Source organism: Lepisma saccharinum, chromosome 10 (assembly GCF_977018435.1).
Source record: "Lepisma saccharinum chromosome 10, izLepSacc3.1, whole genome shotgun sequence".
NCBI lineage: Eukaryota > Metazoa > Arthropoda > Insecta > Zygentoma > Lepismatidae > Lepisma > Lepisma saccharinum.
Window position 1 is genome coordinate 4,225,573 of NC_139238.1, and position 24,853 is coordinate 4,250,425.

The 24,853-nt window shown below is 39.9% G+C and overlaps 1 protein-coding gene across 1 annotated transcript in view; it reads left to right on the forward strand.

Moving 5' to 3' along the window:
- Mip (Myoinhibiting peptide precursor) overlaps window positions 1-23,605 on the forward strand; it is a 196,920-nt gene extending 173,315 nt beyond the window's left edge. The window contains exons 3-5 of the mRNA XM_083130281.1: window positions 477-783; window positions 13,573-13,686; window positions 23,095-23,605. Coding sequence (XP_082986407.1) covers window positions 477-783; window positions 13,573-13,686; window positions 23,095-23,150 — 477 coding nt within the window. The 3' untranslated portion in view covers window positions 23,151-23,605. The remainder of the gene's footprint in view (window positions 1-476; window positions 784-13,572; window positions 13,687-23,094) is intronic.
- Window positions 23,606-24,853: the final 1,248 nt, after the last annotated feature.

Here is a 24,853-nt window from a genome sequence, read left to right on the forward strand (position 1 = left end):
ATGCCGATATTCTCACCGATCGATATTTTCACCGATACCGATACCCATATTATCACCGATACCGATATTCTTACCGATATTGATACCGATGCTTGAAAATTGTAATATTAAGTTTTCAAAATATTTATTAATATTAGTGTATCAAAGCCAATTTACCAAGATGTTTGCTTCAAAATATTTAAGAAGTACATCAGCATAATAAATTACAAGTTATGTTACTACAAAATTAAGTTTTTTCACACAAAACTGGTTCGAAATTAAAAGAGACTTCGAATTTTGCATAATTTCCGGGATAATTAGACACCGCGAAAATGTCGGGAGCTAGCGAGAGACCAAAATGCTGGGAAAGTATCGGATGGTATCGGTAAAAAAATCATCACTCATCATCGTCGCGATTAGCCATAAAGAGGCAGAAAATCTGCATTAATTTTCAAAAAATCAAATCAAACTTATTTCTTCTTCTTGTTCTTTTCCAGTCGGCGTGGGGCAAGAGAGCGTGGAACGACCTGAACTCCGCCTGGGGGAAGAGAGGGTGGGACAACTTCAAAGGTTCCTGGGGGAAGCGCGCCTGGGAAGACCTCCAGCCCATGTGGGGCAAGAGGGCCTGGGAGAACCTCCATGGCTCCTGGGGGAAGAGGGCGGACGACGACGACGAAGAGAGCCTGCCCTACCCGGAGGAGACGGATCTGGCGGAGGAGAAGAGGAACTGGGATAACCTGAGGGGAGCGTGGGGGAAGAGGAGCGACGATGAAGACATCAAGAGGGACTGGAGCAACTTTAGGGGTGAGTGAAAAGGATCCCATCCCCTTTGCCTAACACAGCTTCTCCTAATGGCTTCTTAATCAGACGGCGAATTTGGATATCCCGTTTCGCCTAATGGCTTATCAGCACCCGTCATTCAGATATGACAGTTGCTGCCATTTTAGGCGAAATGGGATTTCTCGTTTCGCCTAATGGCTTATCAACGCCTGTCAATCAGATCCGACATCTGTCTTCCATTTTAGGCGAAATGAGATATAACGTTTCGCCTAACGACTTATCAACATATTTCAATCAGATCTGACATCTGTCTTCCATTTTAGGCGAAATAGGATATCCAGTTTCGCCTAATGGCTTATCAACGCCTGTCAATCAGATCTGACATCTGTCTCCCATTTTAGGCGAAATGAGATATCCCATTTTGCCTAACGACTTATCAAAATATTTCAATCAGATATGACAACTGTCTTCCATTTTAGGCGAAATGGGATATCACGTTTCGCCTAATGGCTTATCAACACCTGTCAATCAGATCTGACATCTGTCTTCCATTTTAGGCTAAATGAGATATCCCGTTTCGCCTAACGGCTTAACAGCATATTCCAATCAGATCTGACATCTGTCTTCCATTTTAGGCGAAATGGGATATCCCGTTTCGCCTTATCCTATTTCGCATAAACTGGTTCAAAGGGAAATATTGCAAGTGAGGGAAATTTTAACGCTGACCAACATAAACAGCAAACAATTACGAACAGTCACCTGAGTAGTCAGGTGTTACTCCTAAAGATGAGAATTGTCGCACACTCCAGCAGCCGGGGACGTTTGTGTAATTTGTGCCGTTTATAGTAAAAATAGTAATACAGATATTTTTTTTCATTCTTTATAAACTGTATGGGAGGCGGCAGAGCTTGTTTGGCCTAGGGGCAGCAAAGAGGTAAATCCGGCCCTGTATGGGAACCATAAAGCGGAAAACATCCAAACGATAATCAAGTACATGCTATGCACGACACCGCAAGTCATTGTCCATGGTTTCGAAGATACAAACAATTCACAGTTGTAACTTTGGCAAATCTTTTAGAAGGGTGAAACATAGCCTATGCATTGCTACCGAAACGCATGTGGAAATGTCTTTGCACCATTGTGAGTGAATCAGTTCTTGATAGCTCCAACATGCAATACACCTTCTACTGGTCACTATCCATTTTGCAACACTGGCGATCCTGGTGGAACAGCGGCAAAGCAGCATAAGGTCACTTAGTGAGTAGAAAACTTCCAGAGATTTTCTTTATATTGAGGCCTTGTCTGTTTCTATCGCAAACAGTTACGTCATAATAACTGCGCAAAGTTGCACCATTCATTTCGAATTACCCTGTATATATATATATATATATATATATATATATATATATATATATATGTATATAAGGGAAATCGGTAGGGATGGAAAAGAGTATATAGAACTTGCTCAAGATAGGGAAAGATGGAAGGCCTGTGTTGCTGCAGCCATGAACCTTCGGGTTTAAGAAGGCTAGGGAGTTAGTTAGTTATATATATATATATATATATACACACACACACACACACCTAACCTATCCAGTCCTTTTTTCATTGGCTGGACCGATGGTTGGATCCGGTGTGAGACATTAAGGAGAGAGAAGGATGAACTAACAAAAGAGCACGTACACGTATCTCTCTGTTTGTTGAGAAGGTGTTCAATTTCCCTCATTTGAAAGATTTCCCTTTCAATCTTGTTTCGTCTAAAATGACGGCCAGGTCATAAATTACATTATCTTGTGCTGATAAGCAATTAGGCGAACCGGGATGGGTCAGCGTCGGGGTGCGAAATTCTAGGCGACAGGGGTGACTTTCCTCCACCGACAATATTGTCCTAAGGGGGTAGTTTTTTGTTACAATAACGAAGTTTAGAATTTAAATTCAAACATACTTTGCTAACCTAACCTAACCTACTATCGAAAAATATGAAATCATGTCTGTTTTTCTATCTATCTATCTGCATAACCTTTTGCAAGAAACCTTTAAGAAATCTACACCAATAACAACATATGCACAATCAGTGGCGGCGATTGGGTTCCAAAACTGGGGGGGGGCAAAGACAGTATAATTCCCTTTGTAGATAAGGTTTAGCATAGTGCGGGTGCAAAAGTGACGAAAAGTGGTGGGGCAAACTGCCCCCTCGCCCCCCAAATCGCCGCCACTGTGCACAATGAAAATAAAGCAGGAATGCAAGCCAAATATAAGTATGGAATCTAGATGATTTATGTTAAAAGAATGCAAAATCTAAACAAAACTTATACATAGTTAAACCACTTCAACTATTTTGTAATTTATTAAGTTTTTAACGAGTTGGTAAAGAAATTAGTTTGCTACTTGATAAATGCATAAAACTAACAAATGAATTTATTTATATGTTTTAATAATATATATATTTAAATATTTTAAGAATTTACTTGACGTGTTACAACATATTAAGTACGTTTATCATATAATAATTCATACAAATAAGTTACAAATATCTGCTATAAGAAGAGCAAGTAATGCCTATAATGTTTGAGGTACTATATTTATAAAGTACACAGAAATAGTTGAAAGTAAGTTGGGTGTATACGTGTAACTCATTTCTGGTTAATATCTATAATGTGCTTCTGTAATTGGTAATGTTGTATTAAGTCTTTGGAAATTGTGTACAACGTTTCAAAAGTAGCGTATGATATATAAGTGGTCTTTCTGCAAATATTCCTTCCCCTTCTAGTAGTGCCATCTAGTGATGTTCTGGTAACGTAAGAGCCATTACCTACTGTAAACCATCAATTTTGATTACGTCTAAGTCTGTAGTTACAAACTAACTCTGAAAATTCTCAACAATCAAACGTATCAAGTGTTAAAAGTTCTTATCGCTCTTTGAAAGCATCACCGGAAAATATGTATACACGTTGTAGACAAAAGGTGATAAATAATTTAAAATATTATAACGAGGCATATACAAAGTTCTATCCCATTTTTATATTTATGTTTCATATTTATGGGACAGAAAAAGACAAACAACAAACTTCAGTCACGATGTGGTATAACCAGTAATGTGCGTCTACGCGTAAACAACGATAGTCTACATTCTACACGTAGACTATTTTATACACGTAGATGACGTAATCTGTGTAAACAACATGGCGAAAGGTGATAACTTAGCAAAGGGCGCCGTGAAAGTAAAACAAAATTATACTGCGTATTAATTGCTGATGTGTGAGGAAAAATGTTCATACTATTTCTTACAAATTCGAACAATTTCTTACCTCGGAAAAGACCTAATATAGGAAATATTCTAGTGTTTTATGGGAAAAAGACCACTCTTGCCTCACGACTGCCATCTGTTGTTGTTTCTTGCATACTATTTATCTTCTTCCATAGTTGAATAGAAGAGAAGAGAAATTTTGTTGTAAATAGGATTCTTTTCATTACGTTAGGAACCAATATAGTTAAAAATGTCACTTTGCTTTCATGAAGCCCTTTAAAATTAATTTTAATGCACTTTAGATTGTCTACGTAGTCTATGTAAACTACAACCCAATGTAATCTACGCGTAGATTACGTGTAGACAACGCATGTAGACGTAAACTTATAGTCTACGGCACATCACTGGGTATAACCAAGACATTTGAAACCTTGGCGTGGGGGCAGTGGCGCTAGTGTCGCTGGGCTAATTTACGGGGAAACCTGTAGTTCGCGTATTTTCCGAGGTTTCAGAAAGCTTAGGGGATCTTATAATAGGGGATGGATTCCATGGAAATAGGATATTTCTACCATATTGCAGAATGGTAGATTTGCAAACTTTCTGATTACAGTATCCATTGTTCATCTCGGGACCGTGGATAATGGCTGTGTGACGAGAATTTGTAACTTCGCCTTTTGTTGAGAGGATACGGGCGGGTAGGGACGGATGAAAGGGGGGTGTCGCCCTTTTTCTTCTTCTTCTTGTGCCTTATTTTCTCGCTTTTACTCACTATCTCTTCATGTTTACTTCCTCTCTTGTTGACCATGTCTTTTGTAATATTTCCTCTGTCGTTTCATTTCTCTTCCTCTCTCTCTGTGTTTTCTTTCTTGCTTCTTTTACCCCTTTATTTTTTTCGCTTCCTTCCCTTCGCCGATCTCTCTCTTTTTCGCTTTCATGTTCCCTTTCTCTCTCTCTCTCTCTCTCTCTCTTATTTTTTTATTTCCTTATCGCTCTGTGTTTCCCCATTTCTAACTTCTATTCCTCTCTCTACCTCTTTTGTTTCTTTCTTTTCTTCATCTCCATCTCTCCAAGTGTCTATACTCTGTCCCATCTACCTATGGAGCAAGCGAACATAAACAAGTCTCTGCGCAAGTAGTGACGCGAGACGGCTCCAGCAATGAACACGTGAGGGAAACGGGATTGCGTGGAGGGGGAGAAGCGACTGCTGTTACCAGCCTTTCCAGCAGCGTGTACTGCTTCGCTCTGGCCAATCGATTTCTCCTCCCTTCTCTGCGGCTATGGCGGCCTTGCTCCAGAGATAACCGGAACAGGATATAGTTTCTTTATTTCTTTTCTTTTCTATAATATTTTCTCTCGGCCTCAATCTCTCTCTCTCTCTCTCTCTCTCTCTCTCTCTCTCTCTCTCTCTCTCTCTCTATCTCTCTCTCTCTCTCTCTCCTGATGATATAAACACGTCAGTATTTCCACATACGGACACAAGTTTTAGATTGTAACCCCCTGTAAAATTTTCAACGGGCGTCTATGGTTGGGAAGCCGCGTTCACTTTGATTGTAATTATCGTCATCACTTCTTAATTTACCCAATACAGTACGGTATTGCACTCTTTACATAGAAGAAATGCTACTTGTGGTATATCCAAAGGGTTGAGAGTGACTGTAGTTTTTATGGTGTATTTTGTAGTGTTAATAGAGGAAAAGGTCTAAATATGGGCCCCCCTTTTTATGTTGTCATTTTCGGAGGAAAAAAAATAATATATCAAGCACCTGCCTTTAAAATGCATATCTATGAAATATATACTTAAATATAATAGCATGCTAAAGTATAGAATGTCTCCATTTTTTTTTAAAAAAAAGCAATTTCCAAAAAATGGTAAAATGATGTATTTCACAATTGTAGCCTAAATATGGGCTACTAGTGGCAATATCACAAAAAGCAATTAAAATTTAAGAAAACAGTCATTTATCCGCTAAAACATTATAAAATTAATATTTATAAATTATCTGTTGTTTTGAAAATTACGCGGAATGGGAAAAATCGAAATTAAGAAAAACATCCAAATATTTGTTGAAAATGTGATCTCAACATTAGACATCATGTCATAGCCCATATTTAGACCATCACGCTATTTTTCTTTTTCAATTTATTTTCGCTTTCTGTGGTACAGATTTCAGAAACAAATCATGGCATTATAAAAGCCCACATTTGTTTTATGTACCGCTAATATCATAATCTGTACAAGGCAGATGAGAATTCAGAAAACGCTGAGTTAAAACATACCTCCAAAAATGTTTCGGAGGTCGCAATTCTATAACAGCGTCCAAGGCCAAAACTAACCACCACTTTCGCTTGCGAATTGGCGCCGGAACCTTTGTCGTTGACAGATAACCAGTTCCAATAGAATCTGCCAGGCTGCAGCACTCGGGAGCGCTGATAACTCCAAAACCCATATTTAAACCTTCGCCCGTATTTAGGCCTTCTCCTCTAGTAAAAGTAAGTCTATGAAAATATTCCACTAGATAGTGGTTTAGGAGAAGAAAACAATGCAACTGTGGTACTTTATTTGATATAATAGATTTGTGCGTTAAAGCAATTTTGTATATGATGGCGCAGAATGTAGCACTTTACATAGTGAATTATTTTTGGGTCTCTGTTAAAATATGTCATTGGGAAAATTATACCGTAGTGAAATGTTAAGTTAATGTCTTATATCCGGTATTAGTTACCATAGGCATAACTTGAGGGGGCAAGGGGGTATTTGATACCCTAAATTTTCAAATATTTAAATTTACAAGGGTATTTTTGTTACCCTCCTAGGAACAAAGAAATATGAAGTGTAAGCAAAATAGTTCTCGACACTTTTTGGGGGAAGGAGGAGGTTGGAAAAGTTTTCCATTTTGCCACCCAACAAAAGTTAGGCTCCATATTACGCACATGTTAGTTAGCCCTCGAGAATATGAAATGGAAATCTGTAGCCCCCCGCATTTATATCAGGCTGGCGCCGTCACCGCTAGAGTTGAGGCTAGAACCAGTGTACAGCCTTAAAGGTGAATGCTACGTTGTAAATTCAAGCACTTTAGATTGAAACCCACATATTTCCAACAATTTTCCCCCCCTTTCCATTCCTCGCTATCAGCACTAATAACGGAGTTGTCCTCTGGGACGGGACTTTTTAATCACCCTGTTATACGCAGTGCTGATGACAAGAAGTGCATGATGCACATCAATATTTCATAGTTCCGCATAATAGAAAACCCATAGGTTACATGACGGCGGAACACAAGAGTAAACGCGCGACTTATCACCAGCCTATTTGTGGTAACCGTTTTGTCTGGAAGATACAATTAAGCCCGCATCACACGGAACTGGATACCCAGTAGGTATGCCCTAGTTGGCGCTGGACTGGCTACCAATTTGCTAGTTTTCGCCTCACACGATACTTATCAGCGTACTTGTCGATAGACTTTTGTTCCCATACGAGGGAAGTTGTAATGGCAGCCGCGTGAGATGTAAACAATGTATCACTTCACATTTTTAAAAGCCGATAACTCAGGGACGTAAATAGGTTGATCAGTTTGGGGGGGCCCAAAACTTAAGATTTTTTTCTATCAAACTATTAAAAACTAACAAACTATTAATATACCCATGTATGTTGTTTATACCAGAATCGAATCCGGCGCCCTATAGTGCAAGGCGACACCGTTAATCACTATCCCATGGGACATGCCCGAGTCTTTTGTGGAGTCGTACTGTACACATTGGAGAATGATGACGATATATATGAAATTTTATGCACACATCTAATTTCTTAAAAGTAATATTCTTTGTGCGTGCGAAACTGATTATATAATGACAATAGAAATAACAAAATTCCCGCGCACTTAAAATCTCGCGCTTTTGTCTTTGGTACGACAGGTTCAAGGTTTGATCCCTGGAAGGAACTCCAAAATTTCTGTGATGGCCCAACATCGTGAGGACAATTGGGAAGCTACTTGAAATCAATATGTAAGTGAATGCCACTCTCAAAACTAGATGGGACTCGCGTCACCGAATGGAAAAAACACTTCGCAGGCTTTGTCCTTCAAAATTAACTTTATTGAATAATTGTAGTTTTCTTTAGACGAACTAAACATTGCTTTTTTGAACAGTACAATCAGAGCGTATAGAAGGAATAGTGTGCGCACTCCCTGAGTTGCCGTGGTCCACCGCCTAGATGGCAGTGGTGACGTTTGAGACGGCGCGGAAGATGCTCGCGTTGGTTACATAACTAACTACATAAGAAACAAAAATGCATGTTACTTACGTTTGGAGAAGAGCTCAGCAGCTGGATAGTTTGGAGAATTTCCGAGATGATTTTGCTGTCTTCGAGGCACTTAATTCCTTTCTTATCTCCTTGGTGCGGAAGAAAAATCGACATTTCAGATAGAGAAATACGAGTTTAGATAGCGTACGCAGCACATGATCTTCACAGCATCCTAATTGCGAAGTTTTTACAGCAATTATATTTAAATTGTCCAAACACTCAAAAAATATATCACCCCATAAACTATTAGCACATGATAATTTTTTTGCAACAACTTCTTCCACTCGTACAGCACACCATAAATACTTTTCGATGCATAGGTAAAGTATTTACAGCCCTCGCCGGAACCATAGTCTTGGATTAGCGTAAGTGGGGCAGGTACATTAGTTGGTTCCCCGTGCAGAAAAGTTGTACACAGTTTACAATCCGTCACTTTGGAAATATACCGCACTATGTATCCTGCCAAATGATACACCAAGTATTCTTTACCAACACTTTGTTCATTTAAGTTCGGTATATTGTTTTCCCAGTCCGGTATTTGAATTTCATCTTCAACAATGGAAATGTTTTCCCTTATTTTATTTTCAGCTTGCTTCTTCACCGAAAGATTTTTATTTTCGGTTGCTCTTGCCAGAGTTCGCATTTGATTAACAAAAGACGTCAGAGGAGATTCAGTCCTGTATTCACAGTTTCCGCCCGAAAGTAAAGCAAGTTTTGCTGGTACGTAAATTGATTGCATAAGGACATTTAAGACCCTTCACCAATTTTTTCAAGTGACCTTCAGAAGGCAAAGGTAGCAAATCGTGATGCAAACAGTGTCTAATACCCCTTGGAGGACTTAAATTTTAAAAGAAGAGAATCCAGTATAAACTCAGAACTGTGTCTCATTCCTGTCTTACTTTTCAGTTGGCATTTCTTTAAGATTGTATCAATTACAATTTTTTGATTTTTGCTAAGAGACGCGAACTGTTTTGACTGTGTGACCGTAATCTTTAATTTAGCATCTTTAACGCCTTTTTCAAGCAAATTTATTTTAGCGTTTAATTAATTGCGTTTCTGATTCTTAAGTTTTATCTTTAGCAATGCTATTGTATTGCTAGCATCCCCAGTGTGAAGCAAATCATCCTCTACTGATAAGCTTAATGATACATTGCGACGAGTACTTACTTCACTATCATCTGTCCGCAAGGATTGCCTTTTCATGGGAGATTTTCGCTTCTTAACTGTCTTAGAGAGGTATTTAGGCAGATTAGGAAATATATGATGAACTGCTTCTGGTTTTAATTTCCATCTTTGTCGTGGAAATCCTACTGTTTCGCCATCCACTATGAGCGAATCCGCTTTCACTAAACGGTCAGAGGAAAAATGAATATCACACACATAGCAATTATGACTTAGTTTTTTATCTGTTCTAGGGATGGCACACTCCCATTTTGAGAAACCATTACTGTCTTTAGGTGGCCTAAAACAATGTCTACTACCTGAAGAACAGAGGCCATATCCAGATCTACAGCCGGGTACGAAACACGTCGACATCTTGTAGTTTTCGCTCGCTGCTGTCTCAAACACAATAATAATGCTTTGAACACAACACAAACTAGTCACAACGGATCAATCACAAATCAAACGACACTAAACTGAATAACGTAACAACGTTGTAATTAATAAAAGTACACAATGTTATTCTAGTACAACAAAACACAACGCTCTACATAAAGCGCGGCCGCACTGCAAGCAGAAGACGCTCGCAAGCGAAGGTGCTGCCAGTGTTTCGGTGGGGCACCGCTCTATTCACTTGGCATACGGGAAGAAAACGAAGTGCACACACTTTCTCTTCTATACGCTCTGGTACAATGTTGTTTTCTTTCACCCTACTTTTATAGTTATAGATTCAAAATATTCAACTCCCGAATCATGAGCATAACGCGCTACGAAACCACAGGTCCCAGGTTCGGACCTTTAACAGGTGTGGTTGCATCATGTCTCGCATCGCTATTCCTTCCGTTCATCATCCAATCTCATCGTCGCATTTAACCCAAGAAGTAGAAAAGCGGCGTAAAATAACGAAATAGAAATGATTGATTGACTTGGTTCATTTTACATCACTTTTCTGAAACTTTTTGGCTAATCGTGAAGATGAGAATGAGTTAAGATTAAATTGATGAAAGGACCATTACAAAGAAGACACATGCCCAGGCCGGGATTCGAACCCCGGACACTCTGCTTCGTAGCGTAACCTGCTTACCACTCCACCACGAAGTTGTCAGCCCAAATTGAAATGAAAATTAGAAAATGTCATCTTGAATTTGCAGGTACAGAGTTCACCTCCAAGGGCAAAAGATTTTCGCTCCCACTAGGATAGGCAAATAACAGAAAATGCTTGATAAGTAATTTGGCTTTCCATATTTCATGATATTATTATGTAAGTAACTATTATTCGTTATATACAAGGGTCGTTCAAGGTTGGTCAAGACTTTCGTGCGTAAAATATTAATTAATCAATGTAGCGTTGCATTACTTCGGCAGAACAGACCATGATTCCTTACGAGTAACCATGATAGCTTGTGACGCATTAGGCGCATGCGCAGTAGTGTAAACAAAGATGGCGGCATGTAGTGTATCTGTTGCTGTTGAACGGCGGTGTATAATGAAATTTCTCGTGAAGTAGAAGTTGAAATTTGGCGTAGACTGCAAGCACAGAATGGTGAACAAACACTGTCACGGGCAAGAGTGTACAAATGGTGTCAACAGTTCAGTAAAGGGCGGGAGTTGGTAGCAAATGAACCGCACGGACACGTTCGCCCATCTGCAGTCACTCCGGTGAATATCGGTGGCCGGTGTTGAGCAAATTATCCATGTGGATTGATTGGAGAAGGGTGCCACAATTAATGCCCAGTATTACTCAACACTGCTTCACGGTGCTGTACTTGGGGCCGTTCGGAAGAAAAGACCTGGAATGTTGTCGAAACATGTAATTCTTCTCCATGACAATGCCAGGCCACACACGGCCCATTTGACTCAAACAATACTGACCAAGTTGCACTGGGAGGTTTTACCCAACAGTCCTTACAGCCCAGATGTAGCCCCCAGTGATTTCCACTTGTTTGGGGCTCTTAAAGAGCATTTGGGCGGGACGCGCTTCCAGACAGATGAGGAACTCAAGAACGCTGTCCTGCAGTGGTTACGACACCAACCTACTTCTTTCTACGCCAAAGGTATCAAGGAACTTCCACAACGACGGCAACGGTGTCTGGATGTTCTGGGGGAATACTTTGAAGAACTGAGATAGTTTGGTGCTTCTATGCATTTGTATTTATATTTCCTGTCTATAAATAAGTCTTGGTCAACCTTGAACGACCCTTGTAACTTCGGATTCATTCTATTTGTATGTGTAGTCAACTTTCCCGCCTAAGCAGCAGCCACAGAGTCTGCATTTGTTGGACCAGGGTTGTTAAAGATCAAGGAATTTTAAATGAATTCAATTTCCGTTCAGGAGAGAAAATCAGCAAGCGTAAATGAGTTCTGGACTGTAAGGAACCTTTTCATCTGTGAAGTTTTCAATTCGGTCCAGGACCCTTACTTCCTGATGAATTTAAATACGGTCAACGAACACTTTTTTTCCGGATCAGTTTAAATAGGGTCGAAGATCCGTATTGAAATGAAACAATTCGCAACTTGATACGAATTTAAATTGTGCGAGAAAGAAGATTCCGGTCCTTTTACGGAACCCTATAGAACAGGGCCTCCCCGATGGAGCAGTGGTAGCGTCGTTGCCTCGTAATCAAGGGGTTCGATACCCGTGGAGGCACATAGTGATTCGGATCCCACTTTAAACTTTAGGTCCAGTCCCGATTAGCCTTACTGTGCATAAAGTGGATCAATCAACCAACCCTAAAGAACAAATTAGAATGTATGCGTTCCTTGATCTTTAACAAACCCAGGGTTGTTAATGGTCCAGGAATTGTAAATAAATTAATTTCCCATTCTGGAGAGAAAATCAACTAATGTAAATGAGTTCTAGACCTCAATTCGGTTCAGGAACTTTTTTTCCGTAAGAATTTAAATCCTGTGCAGGAAGATTGTTTGCAGCTGAATTTAAATACGGTGCAGGAACCCTTTTTCCGGTTAAATTTTAATACGGTCCAGGAACCTTTTTTAATTGAACAATGCACTACTTGGACCGAATTTAAATTGTGCGAGAAAAAAGGTTCCGGTCGTGCAAGGGAACCAAATAAAACCCATTAGAATTTATGGGATCCTCAAGCTTTGACAACCCTGGTGGAGGCTAAATGAAGAAAAATCACAAAAAGTCGCAATATTTGTCATGAATGTAAAATTTTCAGCAAATGTAGAACAGTTTGCCGGGGCCACGTGAACGTTTCGAGGCGCCAGTGCCCCCCCCCCGTGCCCCTCCCTAACGACGTCCCTGCGATAACTATTCAACCGATAGGAATAACGTTTCGTATAAAACGTTATTAGGTACAAAACAATGGCGCTGCTTAAATACATTTTACAACGTTTACTGTACACGTATGGAAGAATATTTTAGTTGTTTCAAATGTAAACACCGTGCACTCAGCATAGATGGTGTAACTCAACGCGCCTTTCATGCTGTATACGTTATACATTGCTGGAGTAACACTCGGAAACCACAGACAAAAGCGCTCCTTTGCACACTCAGATTATCTTCACATGGCGAAACTTTGCTCTGATTGGCTGTTCCACAGAATCCAGTCGAGGAAGCAAGTAGCAATTAGAACATGTCCTATTCCTCCAAACCAGTCAAGCAGTCAGCCAGGCTGCCATGATTGCTACCTAGAAAGTTAGTTCAGCGCCAACTAGGGCATTCCTACTAGAAATCCAGTTCCGTGTGATAGGGGCTTTACATACAGAGAGTTAACTTCTAAGTTTCCCAACAGATGGCAGCAAGATTGCCTATTTTCATCCGTTGCTTGTCCAAACAATATAAGGTTTACTGTTGACATTGCTCAAGCAACAACGTAGACTAAATTTGTCTTTGGTATATTAAGTTTACTTTTCTCTCAAAGAAATCACTGAGTATATCAAAATCACACATATATTAAAGTAACCACATGTATTATACATAGAATATCATGGAAATAAAGCTTAATTGTGTTAGAATTTTGGACATGCGTTAACTATGTAAGATTAATGTTTAAGTTTTGTGGTTTACATTTTACTGAAGCTGGTTACACATAATAACTGTGCATTGAGATATTTTATGTACGGCTGTATATATTTCTAGGATCCTGGGGCAAGAGGGAACCAACTTGGAATAACCTAAAGGGTCTCTGGGGAAAGAGATCAGATTCCAATTGGAACAAGTTGTCCGCCGTGTGGGGGAAAAGGTCCATTGATGGTAAGCATAATATTTAGTCGTGTGTTTTCAGAAAAAAAAGTCAATATTTATTGTTAAATATAATTTTCAAGTCCACTATATGCACAGTTAGGCTAATCGGGACTAGACCTACAGATGAGAGTGGGGTTCGAACCGCTATACATTGTCTGCACTGGGATCCCCTTCCCTTGTTACCGCCACGCCATCGGGAAGGCCACATACGGAATGGTTCGGATTTCGCTTTAAACTGTAGGTTCAGTCCTGATTAACCTATGTTTGCACAAAGTGGACCTAAAACACCCATCAAAATTTGGTGAGGGGTTTCCTCAAGATAATATAAAATTCAACATGTAAATACGCAAGTTTTCACTTTGGCTCCATGCTTACAATATGTGCATTGAGGAGGCGGTTGGGGGGGGGGGGGTGAGAATATGTTTTCTTACTAATTTATTTATTTCGAACAGACAATTACAGTGTCCATAGCATGCGCGTGCACTCCGGTACAGCAAGGCCAGCAGTGGTGGCACACAGCATAACTGTTACAAATTAATTATTTAACGTTTGTTTGTCATTATTTCTTCCGGGTTGCCTCAACAGAATATCAACCTGCAAGCGTCCAAGGTTCGTCCTTTTCCGATATGGGGCCATCAGCACCATCTCGCGGCCTGTTAACAAAACATCTGCGCAGTATCACCACCCTGGCAATGCCACCAGAAACCCAAATACCCCGGCGACCTTCAGGGATCCAATGGGAGGGGACGTTGTGTTGAGACAAAGCTTGTTTTCCAACCCGTAAGCCCTGGAAGAAAGCAGAGACTGCCGAGTCCGTGTCGTTTGCGCCGAGGGTTCTTATCGGTTCATTTCCGCTGCGACATATGTCAAGACCTTCCTTAGTGGGTTTTTCCACAATCCGGAGTGTCATTACCGCCGCGCGCACATGTGTTTATGACGTTGTCCAGCTGCGGCTGTTTATCTTCGATTGAAATGGAAGGTGATTGGTAAATGAATGTAAGATGAAGAGGGATCTACATTGGGAAATTAGTATTAATGTAAAACTGAGACTTGAGAGAGACGACAAGATGGCTGAGAGTGGAAATTATAGAGACAACGCACGGAAAAGCCGTCCCTTATTTACATTTCTGGATGCAATTTCCACTTTAAACAAGCAATTTGGAGAATTGACCCGTAAATCAGAAGTAGAAGAGGGATTCCTACTCATCATGGACAGTTCTCCACTCGATCAAAAGGTCCAGTGTTTAATTAATACTTCGTGGAACAGTGGTTGGAGAACGAACATGCTCCAATATCTGTGTGGAACTGTTGCAACCAAAGACACAAGACAAATAATGCTGTTGAGTCATGGCATTCAAAGCTTAACAAAGTCATCGGGAAAAGGTAACCCAATGTTTACGTGCTGCTTGAAGCCTTAAAGGCGGAAACAAAGAGAAACTCGTCTGTAATTGAGATGGCAGAATTGGGTCTATTGGCTGGGAAGAGAAGAAAATATCAATACATCAAAAGGACAAACGTGTTGAGTGTGTTCTTTCGAAGTACAGAAGCTCGGGCGATCTTCGAGGAGTTTATGAAGTGTATAAATGATTAATAGTTAATAGGCTGATGCTGATTTATGTATTTTGTGTTGTGGAATAAAATTGGTACAAGTAATTCTGTGTAACGTCTTTTGAAATAAGTAAAGTCATATTTGACACTCTGGATAGGTTTAACATTTAAGTGTAATCACAGCTGTGCAACGTCATGTTTTAAGTCCACTTTATGCACTATGCACCGACTGCCATCTGGCAGCCTACTGATGTCCTCAGTGTTGCGAACTGCACGATTAAGTGTCCAAGTGTACTGTATATTGTCAGCGATGTAGCATATCCACCAAGCTAGTTAAAATTTATATTCATAAATAAACTATAAAGTTTCAAAACACAGGAGAAACACAAAAATATGATTGCTGGCATACGGATGATATATTCTATGTGAAGATAAACGTTTCCGAGCGTTCGGTTAATTAAGACAGCTTACATGTCCATGGACACATCCGCCAAATAGAGTTGGTAAAACTCGCTGGCCGCAGTCACATTTTTTCAAGCGCCTTACGGTGTGAAAAGTTATGGCTTTTCAGGCGGGTGAATTTCTATTTATTTGCTTCAAAAACTTTAGCGTTGGCATTGTTTACTATTTATTACGGAAAGAACTACGTGGTGCCAAAGTGGATTTGTGAATATTGCAATGTGTGAAAAATCTTGAAAATTTTTTTTTTAATCATCGGCCATCGTCTGTTGCATTAAATACGTTTCACAACAGACCAACTGAAATTCGAAAAAATGAACAACTGCGCCAGGACATTCATCTTTCCCTTTCAAAGGAAATAGTATCAGGTAGAGTGATATTTTTTTCATTATAACGTACCATGTAGAATAATGAATTCTTGGTTTCCTTAATTTTTCGGGATCTGCTTCCCCAACGGAAAATGTCACCAGCACGCCGCTGGTTCACAGAGCATTGGATGAAGAAAAGAAACAATTTTGTGGGGACGAGGAGATTTAGATCGAAGCTTTCAGTAAAGCTAATAAAGAGTAACTTTCAGTAATACGATAGCAGTAACGCTCTCGTAATTCAATAATTTATGGGGATTATGACGTGATCTGGTGGGGGATATGCCCCTGATCTTGGAAGGAGGGGGAACCACCAATCGACTTGCAAACGCGAGCACAAATGCACAATCTTGAGCATGTCAAAGCATTTTTCCAATACTAATGCTCATTTTGACAATATCGGCATAATTGATTGATTGATTTGTTGTTGTAAGTCCACTTTATGCACAGAGAGGCTAATCGGGACTGGGCCTACAGTTCAAAGTAGGATCCGAACCACTACGTGCCTCCACCGGGAATCGAACCCGAATACCGGCATCAATACTAACATTATGCAAAACCTCCCCCTTCTCCAAGATACCTGTCCCAGTGTGCTTGATGCATTACAGCCAAGGACCGACTCCACGGTGGAGTGGTTAGCACAGCGCGCTACGACGCCAGGAATCCTGGCCTGACAAAAACCAATCAATCATTACAGCTAGGGAGTAACTTCAACAAACTGGCAATGTCCACTTAACTTTTTCCATGGACTTACAAAGCAAACTTCCATCTTAGTTAAACCCACTGGACGCCCGAAAGTCATCATAGAGATTAAGTTCTTCAGGAGACGAGATAAACGATGACTCACGCCCAGCATGATGTCAATTAATATTTAGAGACTTATTGGTTGTTATCAAGAATATTCCGTCAGGACCACTTGTGAGGCGTTTCCCACTTGATGTCAACGATTCTTACTAATTGAAAGTGATTATCACCCAAAACAAGTTAGGTTGGGGAAACGTTACAGTTCCTTCCCCAATTGGAAGAAAATTTTAACGACCCGTCAGCTTCCAATTCTTGTCGATTTCCGCTTTTATGGCCGAGCTTCTGAAACTCGTGTCTCGTCACGTGGTTTTCTGAAAGTTTCCTGCTCACTCTCTCACTGTTGTCAGTGTTGCCAACTGAACGGTGATTACCGTACATGCACCGAAATGGGACTGTTCATTGCTAAACTTTTCCGGTGGCGGCGCCACCCGTATTGTGTCCCTAAATGATTTCGTTCGTCATTTGGTTGCCATAAGCTTTACATTGGAGCACGATGGGATGGCTATTCAAACGTTATTTTCAATGAAGGTAAGAATTTCTCGTGTAAATCGATAATAAAAATGGGTTTAGCAAAGCTTAAAGATTATGTAGCCAGTCATAAGTTTCCGAAAATTACATTCTCCTGAACCTAAGAATTAATATATAAAAGCGCAACGGAATGGTTGCAAAAATGAGCTAAATGTAGTACGTTTGTGCACAAAGAACACTAAAGTTGACGTCATTTGGACCGTCTCTATCTGCCATGGGTCGATAATACAAAAATTTAGATTTTTACACTATGCTTTGCTTTTTTTCTGGTTGCGAGCATGTGCAATTCAACGGCGGGTAGGAATCGAAGAAACTCCCAAAATTATAAAGAAAAATGTATTAAGTGCGTAAACGCATGATATATATATTATTATATACTTAGACTGACATTATGCCCTATCCGATAATTTAATATTAACGTATGTTTTCATTGTATTAAGCAGATATTCTCCCCTCGTATTCTCGTCCTCCTTTTTCTTGGTAACAACAATTTTAAAATTATAATACCTGTAAATAAGATAGCCCTTGAGGTTGAGAGACATGGAACAGAAAAAAATAATTGTAATAACTATTCTTGACGATAAATGTGTGGATATAAAACAAAGGACCATATTTACTAGCTACGTGTAAAAGTATAATATCACGTGAAAAATAAATCAGTTATTAAAAACAACTATAAAAATAAAAGTTTCAGTCGCGCGGAATTATTATGCATTATTCTTTCCCGGATTCTCAACAATAGATGACTTAAATTGTGAAAATGGCAAGTGACGTAAAAAAGTGCTGTGCAAATTTTAAAGCTTTTTTGAGTTGCGATATATTTTCTGTTGTTGACGATCGTCTTTTCAAAAGTCTTACTTTTACAGCATTGATTATTCAACTGTCATGTTCAGACATTATTTCTGAGGTTAAGATGATATTAAACTTGCAATTAATGTAATAGCAGCACGTTCGGCATCAAATTTCCCATGGGAGAACAAATGCCGATCAAAAGCGTGGAGACACAACAGGAGTGCTGCCACCAGTGGCGTAGCGTTATAGTACGCCCGAACGCCCGGTGTTCCCAGATTTAAAATTTCAAAAAAGCTTAAATGCTGTGATTATAAAGTAAAACGTGACTAATTTCATAAATGTTTGACCTTCATGGCATTATAATAGCTATTTTTCGCGATCCGCTTGCAACGCTCCACTAACAACACTCGTTCTAGCATCTCTTTTCAATGCCTTTCCCGGCCGGACGCCGAGCAGGTTCGGCGTACAGGACTCCTATATTTCTTGCTTCCTTTATGGAGGGAAAGCTTCCATTTCTACAGCACGCGCGTAAATAGGCTCTCTTACGCCGGCGTACGAGAGGTCTACCGTGATTGGTTCATGTGACCCTTCCTGCCTTCTGAAGCAGACCACAGCGGCAGAATTTCTACCCGGTTCTTCGCTCTTCGCGCTCATGCAACTCGTGCTGTGTGATGCTACAATACGCAATATTGACTGACGTAACTTTACCAATCTCAAATATACTGCTTCTTAATGGCCACTGCATTGTATAATTTATCGCACGAACAGCGATGTGTATTAGAAACTAAAAGATCAACACAGTTTTTGTCAAATAAGTTGGTGAAGTCCTCGTGTGCTGATCACACCACCACCCCAAAAAAAAGAAAGTGTGGGGCCCTATACGCGTTCATAGCATGGTGCAAAGCGCAGGAGAGCACTTAACTTATTTTACTTTTTTGTCATCAGTGGCGGCGATTAGAAGGGCCTCCCTTTTGCCCCCACATTATGACATCTTAATGTTAAGCCTTGTCTGCAAGGGAAAATAAACTGTCCTTGCATGAATGTAATAGTTATAACTAAAGCTAGGATTTTCATGACAGCATATTTTTTTTTGGTAAGGGTGATGTGTTCCCTAAACATATAGAAATTCATATTATGAAGAAACTAATTAGATTAAGGTGCTTCTTAAGGGCATATTTTGGCATATTTAGCCATTCCTGCGTGATATAGCATATTTTGATGGATTTTCGGTCATATTCAGCATATTTTCGCTTTTTCAACCAAGAAATATACAGTCGTTTTCGTAGTGGATTCGTTCTTACTCCCATTTTCACTCGAGGATTTCATTTTTTTGGACTGCAGCAAAGTATTTTTCATTTTTATTTGAAAATTTACAGAAATATTTATTGTGGATTGCAACTCAGGCCCTATGAAGTAAACTAAAAATAGTACGTATGTGAAAATATCTCAGGATTTAGATATTGGTGTTTGAAACAGTCCAGTTAAACGGCATATTTTGTGCAATTTTAGGTCATAAGAGCATATTTGATTTTGCATATTTTGGTCATAAAAATCCTAACCCTAGTTATAACAATGTGATAAATTTAACAAAACAAAATGAAGCAGTTATACAATGAATATTGTCAACAATGTTACATTGTTGGAATGTAACAACAACTCAACTGTGATACTAGAAACCTGATACAATTATAATTCGGATCAAATGACTGAAGGTGTAATGCACGCCTTTGAAAACTGTTGAGGTAGAATGTACCCCTGCATCCCTCTGTTCCTGCGCCACTGACCGAATATCTGATCACCCTAAACTTACGGCAAATAGAACGAACTCTCTTCGCGGAAGTGCCGATTTCACACAGACAGAGTTTTTACCTTCCCGACGATTTGTCAGCTGTGCTGGGAGACGATGTCAGTGTCTTATCCAATGTTTTTAGCTTCTTGAGAAGAGCAGGCCTTTTACACTGTTACTGAGGTAGTTTATGGACTGTCCCTGCCTTTTTTTTAATGTGTGGTGTTTGAAAATAAGATCATTAGGAAAATATTTGGACCCAAAAGGTATGAGGAGACAGGTGACTGGAGAAGGCTACATAATTTAGAACTACATAATTTGTATTCATGTCCAGATTTTATTAGAATGATTAAATCAAGAAGACTTAGGTGGGCACGCCATGTGGCACGAATGGGAGAGGAAAGAGGAGTTCACAGGATTCTTGTCTGGAAACCTGATAGTAAGAGACCTTTAGGAAGGCCAAGACGTAGATGGAGGGATAATGTTGAGATGGACCTAAAGGAAATCGGTAAGGATGGAAAAGATTGGATTGATCTTGCCAAAGGTAGGGACAGATGGACGGCTTGTGTTGCTGCAGCCATAAACATTCGGTTTTAAGAAGGCTAGAGAGTTAGTTGCATTTGTCCTATGCAGATCCCTACACAACTTACATTTTAAACCTTTCTTTACACCCATTTTTTTAATATTAACGAACGGGTTTTAGATAAGGGGATTCACTGAAGGGTACAAAGTGACATACGTGCCAATGCATCCCAAAATTTTAACTCAATCTTTTGCTCATGACTGTACACAAGAAAGCAACCCAAATCTTAGAACGTTCCTGCTTTAAACTTCCCCAAATCAATGAAGACACACACACCGGGACACATCGCAAACGGAACGCCTACCAGAGAATAGAAGTTCGATGAGCGGCGAGAGGGTCTCGCATAAAAGAAGCAAACAAGAAGTCGTGATTCGTCAGCCCGTGTCTTTGTCGGGGCTTTGTGGCTTGGTGGCAGCCTGCGAGGAAATGGGAGTAAACAAAACGAGATCGGAATTGCAAAGTAGTTTTTCGTTTTACAATCGCTGCGGAGAGGAGAAAAAGAAGAGAATCGTCAGAGCAAGTCGACGCCTCAGTTTTACGCGATTGCAAATGCCTCCACATCCAGGAGACACACACACATACAGCATTCAATTAACTTTCGTTTGTGTACATGTATGTACTGAAGTCATGAAAAGTGAGTGTGTTAGTATATGGAATTGGGTTATTTTGAAAACGGGATACAAAGGCAACTTCGGAACTTCGCATAAAAATTCACGGTAAAGTCTGTATACGAGGGTAGGTCACAAAATTTATGAAAAATATACTGAGACACTGACTTGAAAACAGTCTATATTTTTTCAACATAATCTCCATCAACATTGATACGCTTATTCAATTATTCAATCACTTTAACAGTCTCCCAAAACCGCTACATACATGCTTCGAACGAGCTCCAGAGAGCACCAAACAGGGGAAATTTAATTTTAAGCGGCACATTTCCACCTGGTGGTGAACATTTGAACTATGTTTCGTTTGCATCGCTTCGCTATGGTCTACATAGCCCCTATACCAAATTTCACAACAATCCAATGCTTCGAACGGGCTCCAGAGCGCTCTGACAAGGGACATTTAATTCCAAGCGCCACATTTCCACCTGGTGGTGTGAATTTGAACCAATTGTTTTTCATCATGATTCGCTTCTCCAGGGCCTCCGTAGCCTCTCTGCCAAGTTTCAACGCATTCCGATGCTTCGAACGGGCCCCAAGAGTGCTCTGAATAGAGAAACTTTTATTTTGAGCAACCGGCATATCCATCTTTGTGTTTATGGAGCTTAAGGTTTTCATGAACTTTTCCCTTCTCTTTTAATCTCGGTTCATCCAGCTTTCAAATCCATGAAAAGGTACGTGAACAGCAAAGATTGCAAGAGCAAGCAAAGTATAGAACGTGACCCCTACCGAAGAGGAAGAAGAAATATCAGCATTTCAAATTCTGCCCCCTCCTCAGTCCCCCCAGATTCCCATTCAAGCGGTGAAACCTTGTGCGATTAAACAAAATATTGCATAAATGCATATATTCAAATGACGGTCTACGGCGAAAATTTCTTTACCTTGGCAAACATACAGGATCAAGTCTGACTTAAGTAACGGGGAGCAAATAGCATCAAGTGTCGAAGAAACTGGATTAAGAATATTAGGCTATTGCCAAGGCCAGTGACTACCAAATTAGTAGCAGTGAGGTTACATAGGGGGAGCAGAGAGAAAAGGAAGTGCGAAAGAGGCTGCTTTTTTTTAATTACACTGGTCGACATTTTGAAGAAAAATTTCGGATGTTTTCAGACCAATAGGTAATTCTGGAAGTAATGGCAAGGGGAGCAAACGAGTGCACGGAGCAAAGCACTGCACTCACTTTCCATCCCACGTGTTCATTGGTAGAAACCCTCTTCAGTCACTACTTGCACAGATGATTTGTTTTCGTTCGCTTGCTCCACAGATTCCTAGAACAGAGTGTAGTAGATCACAGCGTCTTAAGAAGCTATATAACTGAAACTCAACGTATTAGAAACACATACAGTAAAACCTCGTTAATCCGAACTAATGGGGGATAAGTTGACCGGTTTAACGAAAGTCCGGATTAACTGAAATAACCTAAAAAAACAGTAGAAAGTGTATCAAAGTCCGTTTATAGCGACAAAACAAGCTTATCATGGTGTATTTAAAGGGCATATGTCTAAATGCACTATACAGTACAGTACAAAGTCTGCGGGAAACAGAATTTAGTCAGCGGTTGACTGACTTTTCTTTGGGAAGTTCTCTTGTTGACTTCTAGACACATTTAAAGCCCTGCTTTCTGCTTTTTTTTGCCTATCCGGCTTATCGGGATTCGGATTAACGATGTTTTACTGTAATATAAAAGCTTTGAAGGAAAACAGTTACTGGCGGCGCTTAGGGGGGGCTTTGCCCCCCCACTTTTTGCCCCCCGCACTATGTTAAACCCTATCTACCAAGGGAAATAAACTGTCCTTGCACCTCAATTTTTACACCTTGCTCCCCTAGTAATATAAATATTGAAAATTTGTGCAACTTATATTTATTTATATTCTGTACTCTTTTCAGGTGAAACAGGAGTAAAGGAGAAGTCACTCCTAGCAGCCAACAAGAAGAGGAAATAAGATATATCTAGTCTATTTTCTTTAAAAGTTCCACCAGAAAATTTTCATCCATAGTCAAGAGAGAGAGAAAAAAAACACTTGCATTAATTTGAAATATTAACAGAAATCCTGTCTCAAAATCTATTTCTGTGGAATTCTACCATCCATTTCTTTCTCGATGCGAAAATGTACCATATTTTTTAGTCCAGTGAAAGAAAAATAATAGCTGTGCAAACTATATTATTTTTTATTTATGTACTATACGACGCATAAGAGACAATTTTCAACTGTCTGAAGAAGAGTGTGTATAAAATGTGTAAAAAAAAATAATGTGATCATTTTTTGTGGTGTCCTAATGTAATAGCCTATCACTTAAATACCCAAGCAAGTTACTTGGCCTTTTTTAGTTGAAAATACACGCATACAACTTAAGAAACTGTCCCGTTTTATTTGGAAATAAAGTAATTTTGTGGTCAGTTAAATTTTCTTAATGGTGGCTCTGTCCTGTGTTTTCTTGTAGGAGAATGTGAAACGATGCTACTACATTAAATGGAATAGGAACAATAAGTTTCTTGGTTAACACATCAAACTATACTGGCGTATCGTACCCAAGGCATTGGGTAAGAAGTGACAAGTCTTAACATAGCAGGAAACAGAGAAAGGAATGCGGAAAAACTAATTAGGCAAACGTTAGGTTATTGACTTGAGAGGCGGTTGTGGAATGAGCGTTGGAATCGTGAGGGAGCGAGATCAGTTGGCGAGAATACGAGAGAGAGTAAGGACTGCGGATTGTGTGAGAGAGAAGGGAAGTGGGGAGCGATTATTGGACAGTGGGAGAGTGAACGGGATTGTGACAGGGGTGGTCCGATATGTGACTGTGATAATTGAGTGATCTAGAGGACGATCTATGGAAATAATCTACAGGGTGTTTCCGGGCTGATGATACAAACTTTCAGGGATGATGGAGAAGGGCACATGTATCAATTTGAGATAAAGAACCCTGGTCCGGAAACGACTTAGTCAAAAGTTATAAGCGAAAATCGGTGTATGAAGATGTAATACTTTTATTACCTGCACAAGTTTTACAAGCTGCTACATTCACAACAGTTGTTCAAAGAGGCTTTCCCCAGCTTCGCTGCAGGCATGACATCGTCGCACAAAGTTCTGGCGTACCCGTTGGAACAACCCCGGGGTCGTTCGAACAACGTCACAGGCAGCGAGAATTCTTGCCAGGAGATACTCTTCAGTCTCGACAGATTTCTCTTACACAAGACTTTTCACATGACCCCACAAGAAGAAATCAAGTGAGGGGTCAGATCAGGTGACCGAGCTGGCCACGGAACAGCTTGTGAATCTTGTGCAGGAATAAAAATATTACATCTTCATTCACCGATTTTCGCTTATAACTTTCGACTAAGTCGTTTCCGGATCAGGGTTCCTTATCTCAAATTGATACATGTGCCCTTCTCCATCATCCCTGAAAGTTTGTATCATCAGCCCGGAAACACCCTGTATATCAACGAGAGGCAGGTAAAGTCCTTTTCCTAAGTACATCCATATCGGTTCAGTCATGGGGAGTGTAAAACTCATTTATTGTACATGTCAATTCTTGCCATTCTATTCGAGTGTAACCTCTTGCATATTTCACATTAGGCCAAGCGAGTGATAACTATCTGGAAGATGAATGATGAATAGCTACGCCACCCAAGTGACAATTCATGCAG